General features: G+C 47.1%; 1 protein-coding gene across 1 annotated transcript in view; it reads left to right on the top strand.

Annotated features, from left to right (window-relative positions):
• The window catches only part of DSCAM (DS cell adhesion molecule), a 337767-nt gene that overhangs the window by 263783 nt on the left and 53581 nt on the right, over window positions 1-20403 (top strand). The window contains exons 20-21 of the mRNA XM_082221311.1: window positions 10223-10356; window positions 17512-17665. Of these exons, the coding sequence (XP_082077437.1) occupies window positions 10223-10356; window positions 17512-17665 (288 nt within the window). The remainder of the gene's footprint in view (window positions 1-10222; window positions 10357-17511; window positions 17666-20403) is intronic.

Below are 20403 nucleotides of genomic sequence, written 5' to 3'. Positions count from 1 at the left end.
GTAGAGCTGCACGCTGCAGTTCGGAAATGAAACCTGTAACTTAATAAAGACTCTTATAAAGTGAACGCTGGCGGACTTGGTCCTATGTGAGCTGGGACTGGGTGGCAGCTCTGACAGTAAGACCCGTCTCTTAAAAGCTTCGGACACCTGATATCTCGCAGCGGAGAGAGAGGCAGCTGGAGGAGGGGATCGGTGTTTGGGAGCAAGCTCACGACGGTTAGCAGAGATGACGGAAGCAGAGAAAGTTGCAGCGCTGCAACAGGCAGTTACCCAATTGAACGCGGAGGTACTGGCATCCAAGAAGAGGGAGGAGGATGCGGCAGCCGCCTACAGAGATCTCCACGCCAGGTTTGAAGCATGGGTTAAACACGGGCAGCCAGGACCCAGACCGGAGGGGGTTGGGTTGGCACGGAGAGCAGGAGGGCTTGTGGCTCACTTCGATGGGAATTTACAACAGTACCCCAATTTTCGAGCAGACGTAATGTGCGCACTGCAACTGCTGGCAAAAGACTTTAGAGATGAGGAAGAGAAAGTGGGGTTCATACTATCCCATTTGCATGGGGATGCTAAAGCGTGGCTACGCAATTTGTGGAGGGATAAAGATCCGGCGCTTCAGAATGCAGATGCCTTTATCAAAGCGATGGATGCGTGTTTTTTGTCTACTATTGATGTGGATCTTGCCCGACGGGAGATTCATGGACTGAAACAAGGGAGGGCAAGCGTCCGGCAGTACCACGCCCGCTTTTTTGCGCTGGTCAGTGCCTTAGAGTGGGACCGGGATTCGCCCCCTGTCAGAGACCTGTTCTGGGAGGGTCTAAGCTCAGCGGTCAAGGATGAAATTGCAAGGGGGGAGAGGCCCCGAAGCACGCAGGAGGTGGTCCAAAGGGCGCTGACTGTGGGGGTGAGGCTGGAAGAACGTCCCTGGTGCAGAGATGAAGGACGTGGAGGGCGCGAAGCAGCGAGAAGTTTCTCTTTCGTTCCAAGAGAAGCAGCGCGTGCGCAATCCACACCTCCGCCAGGAGGGGGAGGGGAACCGATGGAGGTTGGAGGTGCAAGGGCTCAGTCAGCAGCCAGAGCCCAAGCACCGACAGCAGTGAAAGCGAAGCCTCCTAGAGGGAACAGGAAGTGTTACATCTGCGAGGATCCAGGCCATTTGGCGAAAGAGTGTCCCCGGAGGCTCCACAAGCACACTGCAGCCTCAGCAATGGTGACTGCAGCAACGCAGCAAGGAGAACCACAGCAGGGAAACGACGATGTCTGGCTGGAGACAGAGGCACTGGGGCCCAGCCAGACGCATCAGTGAAGCAGTCCCCAGCGATCTTGCAACCCACGGACCCCCTCCCACCCAAACCAGTAGTGCAGCTCACAGCATCTCTCCAGCTACCCGATGGCGTCACTATCGAAGTACCGCTTTCTGTGGATTCTGGAAGCAACGCAGACTTTATAGCGCAGGATTTTGTGGAGCAGCACGCTATACAGCTACTGCCTGCCACTCTGCCCCTGCAAGTCGTCACAGTGGATGGCAGAGAGTTGCTAGGGGGGCAGGTGGTGAAGCAAACGCCACCGATGGTGATGCGCCTTGGCAACCACAGGGAAGTCATCAGTTTTAATGTCACCCAACTGTCGGACACGCCCATTGTGTTGGGCATGAGTTGGCTGGACAGGCACAGTCCGACACTGGCTTGGTACCAGAGACAGCTGATCTTCGGCTCCTCTTATTGCGCAGAACACTGCATCCTGCCCAGACAGGAGGGAGAGGAGGAGGAATCACAACTGCAGTTGGGAACGTTGCAAGCAGTCCCCCACAAATACGCAGACTTTCTGGAGGTCTTCTGCGAGAAAGAGGCTGACAAGCTACCACCGCACAGGCAATATGACTGCAAGATTGACCTCCTACCAGGGGCGACGCTGCCGAAAGGGAAGCTGTATTCCATGTCTGAGGACGAATTACAGGAACTCAAACAGTTCATAGATCACAATTTGCAGCGCGGTTTCATCCGGGAGTCCAGGGCAGTAGGGGGCAGTCCTGTTTTCTTCGTGAAGAAGAAGGACACGCCCCAGAAAAGACTGGTGGTGGATTTTCGCCTCTTAAACAAGATGACCAAGCCTTCTGATTTCCCCATGCCCAGGATTGATGACCTGCTAGCGACGGTGCGCAAGGGACGCGTGTTCACCAAGTTGGACCTGCGAGGTGCGTACAATCTCATCCGCATGAGGGAGGGCGATGAGTGGAAGACAGCCATGTTCACGCCTCTGGGCACCTACGAATACAGAGTGATGCCGTTTGGATTGCAAAACGGTTCTCACTGTTTCCAAGCTTTCATGCATCATGTGTTGGCGGGACTCCTTTACAAGAAGTGCGTCTGCTTTCTGGATGACATCCTGATATTCTCCGACTCGCAGCAAGCCCATGACCAAGATGTTCGGGAGGTGCTGAAGAGGCTGCAGCAGCATAGACTGTACGCCAAACTGGAGAAGTGCCAGTTCGACACGACGGAGGTGGATTTCTTGGGTTACAAGTTGTCGGACAAGGGGCTAGCCATGGACAGCGCCAAGGTTCGTGCGGTGTTGGATTGGAAGAGCCCGCGCAATCGGAAGGAGGTCCAGCGGTTTGTCGGCTTCGCCAACTTCTATCGCAAGTTTATCAAGGGGTTCGCGATGCAGACGGCGGCCATTACGGACACGCTAAGCTCCAAGAAAAAGAAATTCATCTGGACGGAGCAGGCGGAGCAGTCCTTTCAGGCACTCAAGCGTCTCTTCGCGTCGGAAGAGCAACTGCTGCATATCGACCCCAGCAAACCGATGCGGGTAGAGACAGACGCGTCCGATAGAGCAGTGGGAGCTGTCCTGCTGCAAAGGGACCCACAGGGGGTCTGGAGGCCGGGAGCGTTCTACTCCAGAAAGCTCAGCAAGTCCGAGCAGAACTACACCATCTGGGACAGGGAGTTGCTGGCCATTCATGCAGCTTTCAAGGCGTGGAGGCACTTCCTGATCGGCGCCAAGCACACGGTGCAGGTCTGCACGGATCACAAGAATCTGGAGCACTGGCGCACGGCTCAGTTCCTGAACCAGAGGCAGATACGTTGGGCGGAGTTCTTTGCTGACTTCAATTTCCGAATAGAGTACGTCCCAGGCGACACCAACGTCATGGCGGATGCACTGTCCCGCAAACCGCAATACCTCGAAGAGGCGACGCCAGCGGCAGCCATGCACATCTTCGCGCCAACAGCGTGGGCGTGCGCTTCAGCCACAGTAGACCTGGATGCGGTGCGGCGGGCGTTGCAGGACGACTCCTTCGCGCGGGCGAAGATGACAGAGGTGCACAAGGGCACGGCGAAGGGCGACGAGTTCCAGATACGAGACGGCTTGCTCTTACGTAAAGGGGCCATCTACGTGCCGGGAGACGAACTTCGCGCCAGGGTACTGCAGCAGCTGCACGACGCACCCACGGCCGGGCACTTTGGCACGGAAAAAACGGTGGAATTAGTCGCAAGGGACTTTTGGTGGCCCAGACTGAGAGGGGAAGTCGCGGACTACGTTGCGAGGTGCGACACCTGCCAGAGGGCCAAACCGGTGCACAAACCACCGGCGGGACTGCTGGAACCGCTGCAAACGCCGTTTGAACCGTGGGAGAGAGTGGCCCTGGACTTTGTTACGGATCTACCCAGCTCGAGAGGCAAGACAGCTGTACTAGTGGTGGTGGACTTGTTCACCAAGATGGCACATTTCATTCCGTGTGCGAAGGTGGCCACGGCGGAACAAACCGCCAAACTGTTCATAGATCACGTGTTCAAAGTGCATGGTCTGCCGCGGTCTATCCTGTCCGACCGCGGGCGCCAGTTCGTCTCGAATTTCTGGCAGAAGCTGATGAGTGTTCTAAATGTCAAGGTCGATCTGGCATCAGCAAGACACCCGCAGACCAACGGGCAAGCAGAGAGGGTCAATGCCATCATGCAGCAGTACCTGAGATGCTATGCCAATCAACAACCTGCGACCTGGGTGGATTACCTGCCGCTCGCCGAGTTCGCTTACAACAACACGAAGCACGTGTCCACAGGGGTGACGCCGTTCTTCGCCAACAATGGGAGGAATCCCAGAACCTTCCCGGGACGGGAGAGAGTGGGGGACGGAGAACCACAGACGGCGGACGCGTTCGCGTCAGAGTTGCAGGCGGTACACGATCAACTCAGACGGCAGCTGGAGCTAGCTAAGCACGCCTACAAGGTGCAAGCTGACAAGCACAGGCGGGTTGGCGAAGAGATCCAAGTGGGAGACTGGGTCTGGTTGGCAGCCCACGCAGTGCCGACCAGGTCACTAGCCAAGAAGAAGTTGGGGCACAAGCAAATTGGTCCGTACCAAGTCGAAGCACAGATCAACCCGGTAGCCTTCCGACTGGCGCTGCCGGAGGGTTCCAGAATGCATCCGGTGTTCCACAGGTCGGTGCTCACTCCCTACAAGGCACCTCACAGATTCCAGGAGCCAGGGACGGCACCGAGTCCGTTCCGGGAGCGGACGGAGACGCGAGGGGTGACGCAGCAAGACCCCATCAACGAGGTCACGGAGATTTTGGACTCCAGATGGGGAGAAGAGGGAGTCGAATACCTCCTAGCCAGAGAGGGCACCCGGGCCAGCGCCAATAGCTGGGTGCCAGACTACGCTTTGGAGGAACCCCTGCTCAAGGACGAGTTTCATGCCCTTTTCCCACACAGACCCATGCCAGCGAGCTTCTTCGACGACTGGCTGTTCACGCCCACACTTTCTTCCAGCACGTTCCATGGATTCGACTCGGACGGGGAACCCGCACTGAGCACCCGTTCCCCAGAAGGATCGCCGGCGGGTTCGGCGTCAGACACCTCGTATTGGTGGGACGATCGCCCGGAGGAGCAATGGCGCCGGAAGTGGCTGGAGATGCCAGGTCGAGCGACCGACGCAGAGACTGACATGGACGTGTTCGGGGAGGACCTTGGGTTCGAGCACGGCGGTACAGAGATGGAAGCGGAACAGGTCAACGTCGGCGACCGCGAGGAGGAAGACTCGGAGGTCTTCAGTTGGCGGCCAACCACGGGGAGCGAACTGTATCCGGCATTCCCTCCCGTGATGATGGAGCACCCAGCACCCACACCTGAAAGCGGGGAGGGGGGAAGGGGGGGCTTCGAGGGGGGGATGGATGTCAGGGGTTCAGGAGCAGAGACGCAGAGAAGGGAGGAAGCAGAGAGCGAGGGGGAGGAATCCGAAGGGAAAATGAGTGATGATGACGACCCGAGATCTCCAAGCCTAAGCAGTGAGTCAGAGGACTCCCAAAAGGGAGCCCCAGTGAGCAGAGCAAGGGGGGGATCCGGGGGGACACCCCAGGAGGAAGGGAACAGAGGAGATTCAGAGAGCAGCAGCTGGAAGTCGGGACCCACGCTCATAACTGAGGGCGGCAGCAGCTGGAAGTCGGGACCCACGCTCAAGACTGAGAGCAGCAGGGAGGAAGGTAGCCAGGCATCGGGTTCCGGAGGCTGTCAGCAGGAGGGAGGGCACGAGTCAGGGGTGGTCACGCCCTCCTCAGAGAGCGAGGCAACGGTTAAGAGGAAAGTAGAGAGTTGGGCGCGCGCGCCAAGTTCAAATGCAGCGGAAGCTGGAGCAGTAAGCAGCCCGGAGAGTGAGCCAGGTCCTAAAGCCCGCCGCAAGGAGGCAGAAGGATCAGGGGGGTCAGCGTCAGAGGAGAGTAGAAGGGAGGAGGCCCAGGGGGGCAGAAGGACCCAGAGACGTAGGGAGAGGCGAAGGAGGTGGAGCAAGGCTAGGGTATTAAGTTGGTGTGCAAGAGGCGGGGACTCAGACGGGTCTTCGCCGACCTAGGGCAGAAGGTGTAGAGCTGCACGCTGCAGTTCGGAAATGAAACCTGTAACTTAATAAAGACTCTTATAAAGTGAACGCTGGCGGACTTGGTCCTATGTGAGCTGGGACTGGGTGGCAGCTCTGACATATATATATATATATATATATATATATATATATATATATATGCTTTCGTAGATTTTCACGGGTACAGGAATGCAGGTTTTGGTGTCTTCGGGTGTCTTCCCGTGTAAGAGTCGGGGTGTCTGTGCGACGTTTCGACGAGGTCTCACTCGTCATCTTCAGGCTGGTGCTTTCGGCTTCTTGTTACTGGAACAGAACAGAGTCTGGTGTTTGAGTTCCTATAAATACTGTTGAGGGGTGTGGTGTATAGCCTCCAACGTTCTGGGCAGAGAGGAAGTTCCTAGATTAGTGTGCCTTTTCTTCTTTTGTTCCAAGCCAGAGCACAACTAAATGCAGCACAGCCATCTTCTCAGAAAAACTCTTCACAAGCTCAAGAGGTCAAGACACGAAAGCTTTAGCAACTAATCTACACTTAATGACCCACCCAGTGGTATTCAGAATATCACTCATGAAATCACTCAAGATATCCCTCAAGTAATTAAGGAACAAAAGAAGAAAAGGCACACTAATCTAGGAACTTCCTCTCTGCCCAGAACGTTGGAGGCTATACACCACACCCCTCAACAGTATTTATAGGAACTCAAACACCAGACTCTGCTCTGTTCCAGTAACAAGAAGCCGAAAGCACCAGCCTGAAGATGACGAGTGAGACCTCGTCGAAACGTCGCACAGACACCCCGACTCTTACACGGGAAGACACCCGAAGACACCAAAACCTGCATTCCTGTACCCGTGAAAATCTACGAAAGCATATATATTTTTGGGGGGTGTTTCCAAAAAGAAACACCCCCCAAAAACCAAGACACAGAAGAAAACAATGGCATGGCCCCCCTTCCTTATATCAAGGGCACTACAGACAAAATCAGCAAAATCCTCCATAAACACAATATCAAAACAGCCTTCTGCACCAACCAAAAAATAGCCAATATCCTCAGAAACCCAAAAGACAAAATCCAGCTGGAAAACCAAGGGGTCTATGAAATACCCTGCAAAGTCTGCCCAGCCACGTACATTGGACAAACTAACAGACGAATAAATGCACGTATCGCAGAACACAAGAATGCCGTCAAAAAAGAAGAAAAAACTTCCTCTCTTTTCCAACACATGAAAGAAACAGGACACGAAATTAATTTTGCAGATTCCAAATTGCTCTTTAACATGGAACATCACCACAAGAGAATAATCATGGAAGCCATCGAGATAGAGAAACACCCTCACAACATGAACAAGCGTGACGACACGTCCCGCCTGCCAGACATCTGGAAATTAGCCCTCCCCACAAAAACCGACACCAGAACCAGAGGCACACAGAACGCCGTCACCAATCAACCACACCAGACCCAAACCCAGACCCTCTCCACAGACATATTACAGACTCCATCCAGTAGCCAAACTATAGTGGCACCTCCGGATGCTGCACCCCCCTGCAATCCCTACACAGATCTGGCTGGCACAAGGCACAAAACCACAGCTCGCCCCTATACACGAAGCCAAGCCAGAACACAACTAAATGCAGCACAGCCATCTTCTCAGAAAAACTCTTCACAAGCTCAAGAGGTCAAGACACAAAAGCTTTAGCAACTAATCTACACTTAATGACCCACCCAGTGGTATTCAGAATATCACTCATGAAATCACTCAAGATATCCCTCAAGTAATTAAGGAACAAAAGAAGAAGAGGCACACTAATCTAGGAACTTCCTCTCTGCCCAGAACGTTGGAGGCTATACACCACACCCCTCAACAGTATTTATAGGAACTCAAACACCAGATTCTGCTCTGTTCCAGTAACAAGAAGCCGAAAGCACCAGCCTGAAGATGACGAGTGAGACCTCGTCGAAACGTCGCACAGACACCCCGACTCTTACACGGGAAGACACCCGAAGACACCAAAACCTGCATATATATATATATATATATATATATATATATATATCATTAGTTGTGCATGCATATGGGGATGTGAGAGAAGGGGTGGGAAACTTCCAAACACTCAACCACATCTAGTTTAGAGCTACTCTTTGCAGCTTGAATGCCCAAGGAAGATTCGGTTTTCTTCGTGTTGTGCCATTTTTTCCATGCCAGACACCTGCATCTTATTATCATGCTTTAGGATTGTCTCCACTTAAGTCCTGCCTGAGTTGTGTGTCTTGCGTCTGCCTGCATGTGCAATGTGCATCTCTCATATCTGCTCCTTTGTCACACCATGCGCCCCCACATTCTTCACACTGTCACTCCGTCTTTCTCAAATTCCCCATGAGAAAACATCATTATTCAGAGGCAGTACATTCTTTTTAAAATCAATTTATCTGTGACAGACGTATTTTCTACATCATTTCCCTAACCCCACCCTATTCACATCTTTCCTGCCCCCCCTTTTCTGCCCAGACAGTACAACACTGGTATTACAACTTCTGTTCAGAGTGTACCCACACATTCATGCATTTTTTGCATGTTCGTCAAAGTCTTAACAGTATTAATGGTATTAATGGCATACAGCCAGAATAGTTAATGATCATTTGCTTGTTTTCAGTATGCCACTGGTAATAATTGCATGCACCAGGAAAGTCAGAACGTAAGATTATTTCAGTACACATTGGTAGTTTTGTTAGGTTTTTCCAATAACAAAAAAATAGTGGTTGAGTTGTGGAAATTGTTCAGATACCTCAGCATTTTTTCCTAGGCCATGACAAATATTTCAGATGGGATGTTATACCACAGATTGCTGCACTTTGTGTGAGGGAGGCTTAAATTTCAAACTTGCCACTGTGGTAATGTATGAAGATTTAAGGATTATCAGAAATACAGGAACAGCTGCTGGTTATGATTATGAGGGTAGGGATGGGGGAGAAATTTGGTTTTGTTTGCACTGTAATGTGAAATTACCTAATCCAAATTAGCTCAAACCCATGTGCAAACTGAAACACAGTTATATTTTTTTTGGGGGGGGGGAATCACATTTCTCTGAATTTTGCAATGCAGTTCTCCAACCAAATAATGTGCACAGAGTGTACATATTAGGGGAAAGGGTGCATCAAAGTGCACACATTATGGAAATGAATACATTTTATAGAGTATTCAAGGGCAAAGGATAAGCTACATTTCTCCTTGTGCCTATCTTGGTTCCAGAACTCTAGATTGATTGGACTAATTCAAAAGGATTTGAGGCCCACAAGCTGCATCCATCAGAACTGCTCCCTGTGGCTTCAGGCTTAATTTGATAATCAATTACTTTTAAGCCCGCATGTCCTGTGCAGATCATAAAACACCACCCTTTCTCAGGCAACTAATTACCAAGAAGAAACGGGTTTCTGCCTTCCTTAGGAGTGGCCAAAGGCCATTTGTAATGAGCTGCCTATTTTTTAAAAAAAACACACACCAGAGAATTGTTAAGTAGTGTGTTTCTTGTGAATCTGTATACTCATTACCAAAAGGAATTAGATTCTTCCCTATAAGGTTTTAGCAGAAATGTATGGCTAGATATAGTCATTTATTCTCACATTAGGTTTTAAGCAGAGCCAAGAGAATTAATTGCAGATTTAAAATGTGGATACTTAATCAAAGCTTGGCCTTCGGAACTGGTATTCAGAGTTTCTTCAAGCAATGGGTTTGAGGTGATTTGCTGAAGTATGATTATGTACATAATTCAAGTGGAGAGAAAAAGTTCTTTGCAGCATTTAAATAAACTAAAAAACAACAACAACCAGCTGATGGCAATTCTGTAACATTATATATATTGACATTGACTGATTAACAGACCAATCCTATACATGTCTACTTAAGAAAACAAATCCCATTATGTTCTGTGGAGCTTTCTTCCAAGGTTGCAGCCAAGCAGAGCAATCTAAACCTTCTTGGGACACCAATGTGGTCCTGTGGGGCTACTGCTGCTTTTGTAGCCTGGACACTCTAATGGCAGAAGGTGGGGAGCAGGTAGATTCAGCCTGGACCGTGTGCCTGCTCCAAGATGGCACAGCGATTGGGCCTGGTAGGCCTCATTCTTACAAACTCTCTCCATGCAGAATCATGAGAGATACTAGATCTGCTGAGAAGTTGAAACAGTTGTCCTTCGCCAAGTGGCCCTTATCAAAATAGGATGGGTGTGTGTTGGTGTGATGCAACTGATGGGGGGGCATGGCAATGTTTTCCTCCCCCAAATTAAATCCATGGTTGTCATGCTAAGTTTGCCCCACTGTGCAGTTCAATGTACACCAACGGGTTTTGCCTGCCGTCCTAACTAACTGTGTTTCTCTTCCAGTTCCAGGTCCTCCCGCCGGAGTTAAAGCAGCCGCAGCCTCCGCTTCCACGGTGTTTGTATCGTGGCTCCCTCCCATAAAACTGAATGGCATCATCCATAAGTACACCGTATTCTGCTCTCATCCCTACCCCACAGTAAGTGGACTTTGGACCTCCTACAGCAAGAGGGTAGGGGGACTTTTTCAGTTCAAGGGCCACAGTCCTTTAGGGGTGACCTCCTGGGGGCCACACACCAGTAGAGGGCTAAGGATGTACATTTTACCTGTGCACAGTAGGCTGGTTTCTACACACATACCCCTAACCCTCTGCATCCTCCACTCTGGCAAGCAAGAAGCACAATCAAAGTTGAAGGGCACTTCAGCCAGGGAGCACAAATAAGGACAAGTGCGGAGGAAAGGGAAGGAGGCATGGGGAGAGGACAAAAAAAGGGAGTGATTCCTTCAGCTCATGGACAGCTCATGTTGTTAAATGCAACCATTGGAGACTAGCATACTCGTTGTGGAAACCCTGGTGAAGTGAATTACACAGGGCAGAACATAACAGTATTGGAATTACCTGTGCTTGCAGATAGCCATATTTGCATATGAAATAGTTGTCAGAGGAATGCAGCAAGATTGAGCATAGAGACACTGCCTTTGTTTTTATTAATAATGAGCCATGGCGGGTGGCAAATTTTTAGATGAAAGCCTTCTCCTAGACAATGCATCTTTTAATTTGCATTTTTGCACAATGTTAAAATATTTTGAAGTGTATTTTAATTATAGTTGTCCATGCAGGTTTGCACCAATTTTTATCAATAGTATTTTGATGAACAGCGAATAAAAAACAAAATAGCCTTCATTCTGTGTACCATGGAAGGCAGAAGGGGTTAAGGTCTGAGTAGACATACATGAGAATTTGATCTTTCCCAATTCCGATATAAAGTGACCTGATCTAAACAGACCAGTACGATTAAAAAAAATTATGAATCATTGAAATGATAGTTGGTGGTGGTGTTTTCTCTTAGGATCAATTATTTTTCAAAATGTAGAACATGATCTCTTAAGTCTGGGATTCTCAAACTGTGGTGTGCAGACCACCAGTGGTCCGTGAGCTTCATTCAGGTTGTCTGCAGTGTATCTGTGGATTTGTGGTTGAAGCTGGTAGATAGCCTATCCAACTGGGATAAGGCTGCACTGGGAAGCAAAATCCCTTCCTTTTGTAGTACGGTGGTACCTCAGGTTACAAACACCTCGGGTTACAGACTCCGCTAACCTGGAGATTGTACCTCGGGTTAAGAACTTTACCTCAGGATGAGAACAGAAAATGTGTGCCGGTGGCATGGTGGCAGCAGGGGGCCCCATTAGCTAAAGTGGTACCTCAGGTTAAGAACGGTTCGGGTTAAGAACGGACCTCCAGTACAAATTAAGTTCGTAACCAGAGGTACCACTGTAGTTATTTCCTGGGTTGCAGGGTCTAATGAAACACCTTTGCTCTGTCTGTGGACAATTTAAACACCCTGCACAGCTGCTGGAGAGCAAAATGAAGGGAGGGACCCACTTGACTCTGGCAGCCTTGTCTGCCATTGAAAGCAAAGGTTAACAGAAACAAATGAAGAATTGAATCAACTTTTAAATATGGAAAATAAATGGACACCCACACTTTTTTTGTTCTCTATCTATGCTAGTGATGAGCAATTTCGTGGTGCTTTTGAATAACCTAAGGTACCTGGCTAGATTAGATGGACTGGTCCGGCAAGATAATTCTTAGGTACTTGCAATCAATGGGCTAATTCCAAGTGTTGGTTGGGGGCTGGTTGTGTGTATTAATGGGTAAGTGAAAGGCACTCTACATGTACTGCAGACTGTGCAGTGAAAGCAGCACAAGAAGTTAGAATCATAAAATGTTATTGTTCTCTAGGTATTGTATATTTAGCTTTCTATTACCTGAACTCTGCTGAGTTCACATGTGAAGGGACACTTAGAACCTTCCAGGCCCAAGATTTGTCAATCAGTCTGTGGGCAAAGGGACATGCAAGAGGATTTCTTATATCCACTTGGAATGGGAATATAGCATTTGGTAATCTGCAGTTTACCGGCAAACATTACTGCTCAGTTTTGGAACAGGTGGGGGAGAAAAACAACAAAATTCCGGAAAATTAAAATGTGTCAAAAGCATTCAAACACTTTTTAAGATGCCTTCTGTTGGCCTGTTGGGTTTAAAATGTTATTAAGCTGTTTTTCTCACCTCTTCCATCTGGTAATATTTTTTATTGCTGTGAGACCTCTGAGTGCAGCAAGAGATCCTGTTCTTGAATGAGGTTGATAAACTCAATCTAACAGCAGTTGCTATGCTAACTCAGATGACACAAGGCCTTTAAAACAAAATGTAACTGTCCGTTCTACAATATTGACTGTTAGCAAATTTGCTATTGCTCATAGAGTGTTTAGATTTATTGAACACATTTTTTCTCTCCATTGTGATTTTGAGGTTATAAATGCTTAGCAAGAGCTTCATTTGTTGTGCCTTATAATAGCCACCAGGTGGCACTGCAGGTTCTAGCTTTATCAGGCATGTTCCTGAAATATTTTCTTGCCTTGTTTCTTTATTGAAACACGGGTTGGAATATATTAGAGGGAGATTAACCACTAGAGAGTACATTCGGTAACTGGGTTTTGTTTCCAAGGTATTATTCTCAATACATTACCCCCGCCGCTGCCGCCACGGCCCACTTTGTAATGTTAAACTTATTTGCACAGCTTGCACATTTTAGCAACGTTTGAGCTACTTTCAAATTATATTTGTTTATGCCCTCCAACATTTCTCCAGTGAAAATAGGGACGTCCCATTCCATAATGATAATTTTGCTATTTATACCCCACACATCTTACTGGATTGCCCCAGCCACTCTGGGCAGCTTCCAACATATATAAAAAAGAATAGTAAAACATTAAACATTTTTTAAAAAATGACTTCCCTAAACAGGATTGCCTTCAGATGGCTCAGGGGGTCAGATAACTCCATACCCTCCAACAGTTCTCCAATGAAAATAGAGACCTCCTAAGCCAAAGTGGGACATTCCGGGATCAAATCAGAAACCAGGACGGCTTCTCTAAATTAGGGACATCCCTGGGAAACAGGAACACTTGGAGGGTCTGTTTGTTTTGTTGATGCTGCAACAATTGGAACTTTGTATAACGCGTTCAGAAAAACTGCCTACGAACTTCTAGCAATTTCAGCAACCTTTCCCTACTATAGTAGCATTTGCATCATTGCTTCAACTAAGGGAAGTGTGATGTTTCTAGCAGGCCAATAGGGACCGCTGTGGCACTTAATTCAATTTGTTTCTTGGCTCTTCCATTATCTGCTGCTGCTGCTTGCGTTTCTGATGCTCTTCGGAACTTCTTAAGTGGGTCATCCAGCCTGATCCCCTTCGTACAAGAAATGTATTTATTCACTCTGTACTTTTCTACCGTTTATGGAGGGTTTGCAAAATGATGCTGAAGCAACAGCTCTCATCATGGCTGCATCTCTCCTGACAACAGACAATGATAAAACACATCTCATCACTGAAAACAGCATTTTAGCAACCAAAAGAGCCAGAAATGGCAAATTATAGTCCAAGGAGCAATCAGATCAAAGGCTTGCGGGTTGGGAGGTCTTAAAACTGTGCCACCCAATAATTAATCTGATGCCAAAGGAACTTATTTGACAGAGTAGTTTGTGCCTGCTTTGTGCTGGGCTGAATAGGGACAATTGGATTGGGCTGAGGGGTCTCTGCCCTGCCAGTTTCTTCCTGTGAGGTGATGCCAGGGTCACTCTGCTGCCATGGAGCTGCTTCTCCTGCCTGCTTAACTTGTGGGGTGGGGAAAATGAAGCGCCACCCACAAGATCTCCACCTGCAGAGGCCAGCAGACTGTAAAGGGCCTTGAGTCCTGAGCCTGCCTGGCTAACATTATGTGGCAGCACCAGCTACAGGCTGGGGGTAGCAGGGCTGCAGATACAATGGTGGCCCCGCTGTTCTGCATAGCCCCACCAGGCAGGAGAGGGGCAAGTTAGCGTCTGAATCAGCCCACATATCCACCATTGGAAAGAAATCTGGTTTAATCAAGTTGCATTCCCAAAGTAGGTCACTTAACTGTAATAAAACCACTGTTCCCCCTCTGTGTGTGGGTTAAAGTCTGGAAGGATGGAGCAATTTATGTGGAACAGTGCAGTAAAAGGATAGTGTGTCTAGAGTTTGCTGTGGGTTAATTTATTCCGCTGGTTCTCATCTTCCATTCTGCATTAAGATGTGGCATAAGATGATCTCACATCAACATTATGTTTTCCTGATAAGAGAGAGGGAGAGGAGGGAAGGGGGGGGGACTGAACTGGGTTTAATGTTGCTTCAGAAGAACTAAAATAGTACATGTGCCACCTGTGCCAGCCATCTCAAAAGGCTGAAATGTTAAAGCTATGTCTTTCTTCCCTTGCTAAATAAGAACTGTACTTTACACATCCATTTTAAACTATTTTACATTAGAGACATAAAGTACAAAAGTGTTATCAAGAGTTGATGAAAGCTAACTGTGTTTCAGTTCATGCACTGTTTCGGAGAGTGAGGATTTTGAAGATGCTTTAAATGCATACCGAATTCAATTACTCTTCCATCCCTTACAGGAAGATGGGCAAGGTGGTGTTCTGGTCAGTGCAGTGGCAACAGACCAGCTCAGCCAATTTGGTGTTCCTCCTGCTGCGTTTGCACCATGCTGACCTGCCCTCCCCACTACCCCCCCCCCCACTAAACAGCAATGACTCACTCACAGAAAGGTCTGGTGATTACCTCCACCCTACCACTTTGTCCACTGCTAAACAATATGTAGAATAGTCTTTGTCAGCTGAGTTTATATTTAGCATTCATCGAGGTTATTTTATTTTTATGTTTTTGTTTGGTTGAAGAGGATACTTTATTAAAATAGACAGATCCTTTATTCCTTTTGTAAACCATTCAGAGGTCTTTTGTTCAAGTAAGCAGTACACCAATTTTGTAAAATGGAAGGAGCTCATTTTGCAACCATAATTAATACAATTTGAAATTATGGAAGTATTAGCAATAATTCTTTGCACAAAGCAGCCTGGGAACTTGAGGACATGGCTAATGCTTCTCTTCCTAGAACTCTTAACAGGTCCTTGGGGACTTCAAACACCAGCTGCACTTGGAACAACTCAAATGCCAGCAGAAAGCGCCCCACACAGGTAAGCAGACTGCACCCTTTTCCCTACTCTGAGTCTTGTCTGGACTGCATTGTTCTAACACATTGTTCCTTCCCAACAGTGGGGAGCAGTGTGTTCCACGCCCAGGGAAGACACACATCCTTGCATACAGGTAAGCTGTCTGTTGGCAAATGCCAGGTCATTGCCACTGCTGGCCAAAGATTCACGAGCACTCCTGCATTTACAGGATCACAGCCCGGGTGCATGGAGCAGAACAAACAGCATGGTTCCATGCAGTTGGACACATGGTTTCCCTGCAACCCTCAAAGAGTAATGGGTATGTATAATCACTGTCTCTGGAGCCTCCGGGGTGGGGCATCGGCACTGGCTGACACTGGTGGCTCCACCCACCCTTCTCTCTCATTTCTTCACAAACACCTACATAGTGGTTTGGGGACTTTGTGCCTCAAATGCTGACTGTTGCTCTGCCTGTCTCCCCTTGCTCTTCACAGACCAGGATATACCCCATTCCACACAGACCACAAGGGAGACCTGCCCTGCAACTTGCAGCAGCAACCAGGATGCTTCCATCCATTCTATCGCAAGGTTAACGTTGCTCAGGCAAGCTCCTGTATCCTTGCAAGCTCGTCGGCAGATCGTTATACAACAGGCGAAGGGTGGGCCTAATGTGGAGCTGATGCCGTAAAGAACACTCTCAAACCAATGCCCATCACACCGAAGTCCTGCTGGGGCAACCGTTTAGCAAACTGACCTATGTTTGTCTTTGCTTTCCAGGATCTTTTCCAAGCCACATGCTCATCAATAAAGATCATGGTTTTGTCGCCTGTGTTGTGTCTTTGTTGCTAGGGATAGATAGGGATCCCTTTTTTTCCTACCACAGTATGATCTGGTCTCAGGATGGGACTGTGAGAAGGTGGGTGGGGAGCTATATGGGCCAAGAAGCAGTAACCCCTCCAGAATCTGCTCACTCAGGTTCCCCGGACTGAGTGTCTAGACTGTTAGGGTGCACAACAGGATGGGCATTGGTGCTGATGCCAGGATGTGTCCTGGTTCTCTATTCTGAGGGACATTGGTGCCTTTGGTGAGCTGCTAGTATTTGTGCTTTTCTGTCTATCTGTTGCCTCTGATTTATCAAGATAACTAGAAGTGATATAAACAGGCAAAAACTGTGACCCCCCAAAATGGTGGCATAAAACAAAGTGAAGATATGAAGTTTAGGGGATGCTGGATTTGAAGTGCATAAATTTAAAAAGTAGCATTCCACCAAAAAATAATAACAAGAAGCCAGTCACAACAGCTCAAGCAACCTATCACAAGAGCAAACCCAGGCATGTACCTGCCCTCAATCACCTGCCACACTAATCCATGCTCTGATACCCTCCCATGCATATGGATGCTCATGAAGATAACTTGAAAGCCACAGCCAGTGCAAAATGCAGAAACCAGGTTGTTAAGCCGATCAGCCAGTCTGAACCCTATCACACTGGTTCTGAAAGAATGGCCCTGACTGTCAATACACTTCTGGTCTGAGTTCAAAGTGTTGGCGATGATATATAAAGCCCTGAATGACTGAGGACCAGTTTCTGAAGGAGCATCTTTTCCTATAATGCCTTGCTTGGAGGTTAAGATCTGCCAGAGAGACCTTTCTCAGTTCGCTGCTTCCAGGAGTTATATACAATGTGGGGATGCAAGAGAGGGTGCTCTCTGGGGTGGACACCCTGGTTGTGGAATGCCTTTGTCTCTGAGCTACAGCTGCTACAAACTACTTTTTTTGTTTCTATGCCTGCTTGAGACACGGTTATTTGCGCAAGCATTCTCTGGAAATGTTTCAACTTCAGATTTTTCTTAAATAGTTGCTGCTCTATAGTTTTATGGCTGATGTTAAATTGTAATTTTTACTGTTTAATAGATCTTTGGTTTTCAAATTAGTTTTATTGCCTCCCACCCTGAGCTCTTCTTCTGAAGAAGAACCAAGTTTAAATATTATAAATACGTTACTTTCCCCAATCTGTAGTGGTTAAGAGGTAAAGACTCTTAACTGTTATGTGTAGATCATTTACCTTAGTTTGGGAATGTTTGTCTCTCCTGTCACAGGTAATCAGCGAATTCGAAGCTACTCCTGACTCATTTTCCTACAGAATCCCAAATCTGAGTCGGAATCGGCAATACAGCGTCTGGGTGGTGGCTGTGACGGCTGCAGGGCGAGGCAACAGCAGTGAAATTATCACCGTGGAACCATTTGCTAAAGGTGAGGAGTCTGCTTGACATAAATGGATAGCATACAACATAGCGGATTTTTGGTGCTGGAAGAGATGAAAAGGCCATTTGGGCTGTAGTCCTAACCAAATCAGGGGTAAGCCCTATTGAACTGAATGGGACTTACTCCCAGGTAAGTGAGATTCGAACTGTAGCCTAAATTATTTGTTGCAGGGCAGAACTACGTATTTGTAGATCACAGTGGGTTGCAGTCCAAAGGACTGGACTTCAAATGCCGTATTATCAATGCAATGGGAAACGGTGAGGTGGACATGCCTCCTGTTCAGATCTTGCCCCCTGGCCCACCACCTCACACCAAACAGGGCTTTTAATCTTGTCTCAAAGGATCCGGTGGGTGGAAAGGTCTGGAGAGCAGGGGGCAGGCGCAGTATCTGCACAATCTCCCACTGAAACATTACAGGGTTAAAGGTGAAAGTGGATTATGGCATTGTCTGGCAAGCAGAGCTGTTGGGTATGGAGGAACTTTTTGTTTGCATTTTAAAACAAACCAGCTTTATTCACATTTCCTAGGCTAGTTACACAGATGTATAATATATTATACATTTCCAAATTTTGTGATACATTTCTTAGCTCAAAAATGTACCTTGAAAACTATTATCTTACAAGAAAAGGCATTTAGAAGTGAGTGCAATGAGATACATATTTAATCACAAAATGTGTACTTAAATGTATCTGAATATGGATTTATTCATTTTTAAAAGCAATTCAAAACCAGGAAGGAAGGAATTCATCAATGAGCCCACGTGAAATGGGCATGGGCCAGAAAGAGACCGATCAGCCCATCTCTCTGCACAGCTAAAAGACCCTTACAGAGCAAAGAACTCAGACTGACACATACCATAGAGTATGGCAACTATTATAAATACCAGGGTTCTGGGTCTGAGAATCATCGTTTTAAGGGGAAATGAAGCTTCTAGCCTTCATGGTTGCTGAGATACATCTGGATATATGTTGACAATGTTTGCTAGCATAGAGTGATGCAAAACTGAGCAGGCCATTTTGCCCTTGACGCAGAAACAGGCAGGTTTCTTTTGATGGCACTTAAGAACTATCAGGAGCCTTGTGCTCCTGGAGCCTCACTAGTATCTGCTAGCAATATAATGTAATTTCATTAGCTAGGCTTCATTTACTTCTCTTCCTTTTGATCAACAGAACTCATTTTTTGTGTGTGACTTTAATTAAATTTTTTACTAGAACAATCCTCTTGAGAATCTGAGGCTTCTCTTGAAGATGCCATGAGCACCACGACGTCAGGATGATCATATAGCTCATAGAATAATGTTCTTCCTTTCTTCCCCTTTATGGATCCCAGTGGTCCACTAAGAGCTTCCTGAAGCCATTTTCCTTTGCTCTCTCCAAGGACTGCTATGTAAGATTTTCCTTTTAAATATTATTTGGACAGGATAAAAACCCACCGAGATTAAGCATTCCAGTTACATTTGATGATAACGCTTGTTCTCACATTTGCCTAATTGGTGTAAAATGGATTCCTGGCCTGTAGTCTCTCCTTCCATATTAACTGCTATTTCTAATCAGCATTCTTAATTTTGCACATTGCTTGTTAATGCATTGTGGTTCTTAATATTGCGCTTTAGGAAGAAATAGGAAGGATAAAAATGGGCTCTTCTTGAAATAAGAATTGTCCAGACTAAAAATATGGTTCCAAAGCTTTACTAACAGAAAACAGACCCTCAGAACAATGATGTTACATTCAAATAGTTGCATAACATCATATGCTTGTCCAGGCATAGGTACAGCATCTTAGGAATATTAAATTACTCAAAGCAGAACTGAAACATAGCTCTGTCTCTACCACAGCCAGCATTCCATCCTTTCTTCTAGGGTGCTTGAGAACAAAAACTGAAGTCCAACTCATACAAAATAGAGATTTGCAATTGAATCTTCCCCACATGATCTAAAGTTAAACACCTCATGGCAGAGTAGCAGAGATATGTTCTAAATTAATTTCCTTTTTTCTTTTTATATGCTTTTTATTAGTTTTCTGACTTAACACACACACAAAATTAACAAAAATAATAAAATAAAAAGGAAAAACATCCATAAATCCATAAGTTCTTAAAAGAAAACCTATGCCACCATGTTCTTAATTCCCAATTACTGATCTTTCCCAATAGACTTCTGTCTTCCTCAAAGCGGGTCTGTTACGTTCCATTTCAGTGTACAATTAAACAGTTATACCTAGTGTATCTAAAGCATCATAATTACATTAATGGATGGAATAAAGGAAGGTTTTTTAAAGGATGGCCCATCCTCTCCTATGCACACAGAGCTGCATGTGAACAGATGTGTATATATTTGGGCATTCTTCCTTCACCCTGGTGCTTGATCAATGTGCTGGATTCACTGCAGCACACCTTGGCAATGTCAATAGCAAGAAGCCCTTCTGCACCTTGTGGGTTTCCAGGTGTAGGTTCCACCCAGGAGGCATTGACAGTGGCAGACTATCAAATGCCCATATGTGAGCCCCAGATGGCACTTTATGTCGGGTCTAGCAGAGTGCCAGCAGGCTCAGCTCAGGGCTGGTTGAGGGAAAGGAGGACAGGCTTCCATAGAATTCCTATGGGACATCCCCTCCGATGCACATTAAACAGCTTGTGTAGCTCAACAGACACAAGAGGGAGTGCAAACATGCCTTGAGTGTAGTAACACCGAAATCTGAATGCAACGGGTCCAGGCTATTCAAATATT

The sequence above is a fragment of the Podarcis vaucheri genome (assembly GCF_965113315.1).
Source record: "Podarcis vaucheri genome assembly, chromosome: 4".
Lineage (NCBI taxonomy): Eukaryota > Metazoa > Chordata > Lepidosauria > Squamata > Lacertidae > Podarcis > Podarcis vaucheri.
Note: the sequence above shows the minus strand (reverse complement) of the source record. Positions and strands in the feature narration are given on the sequence as shown.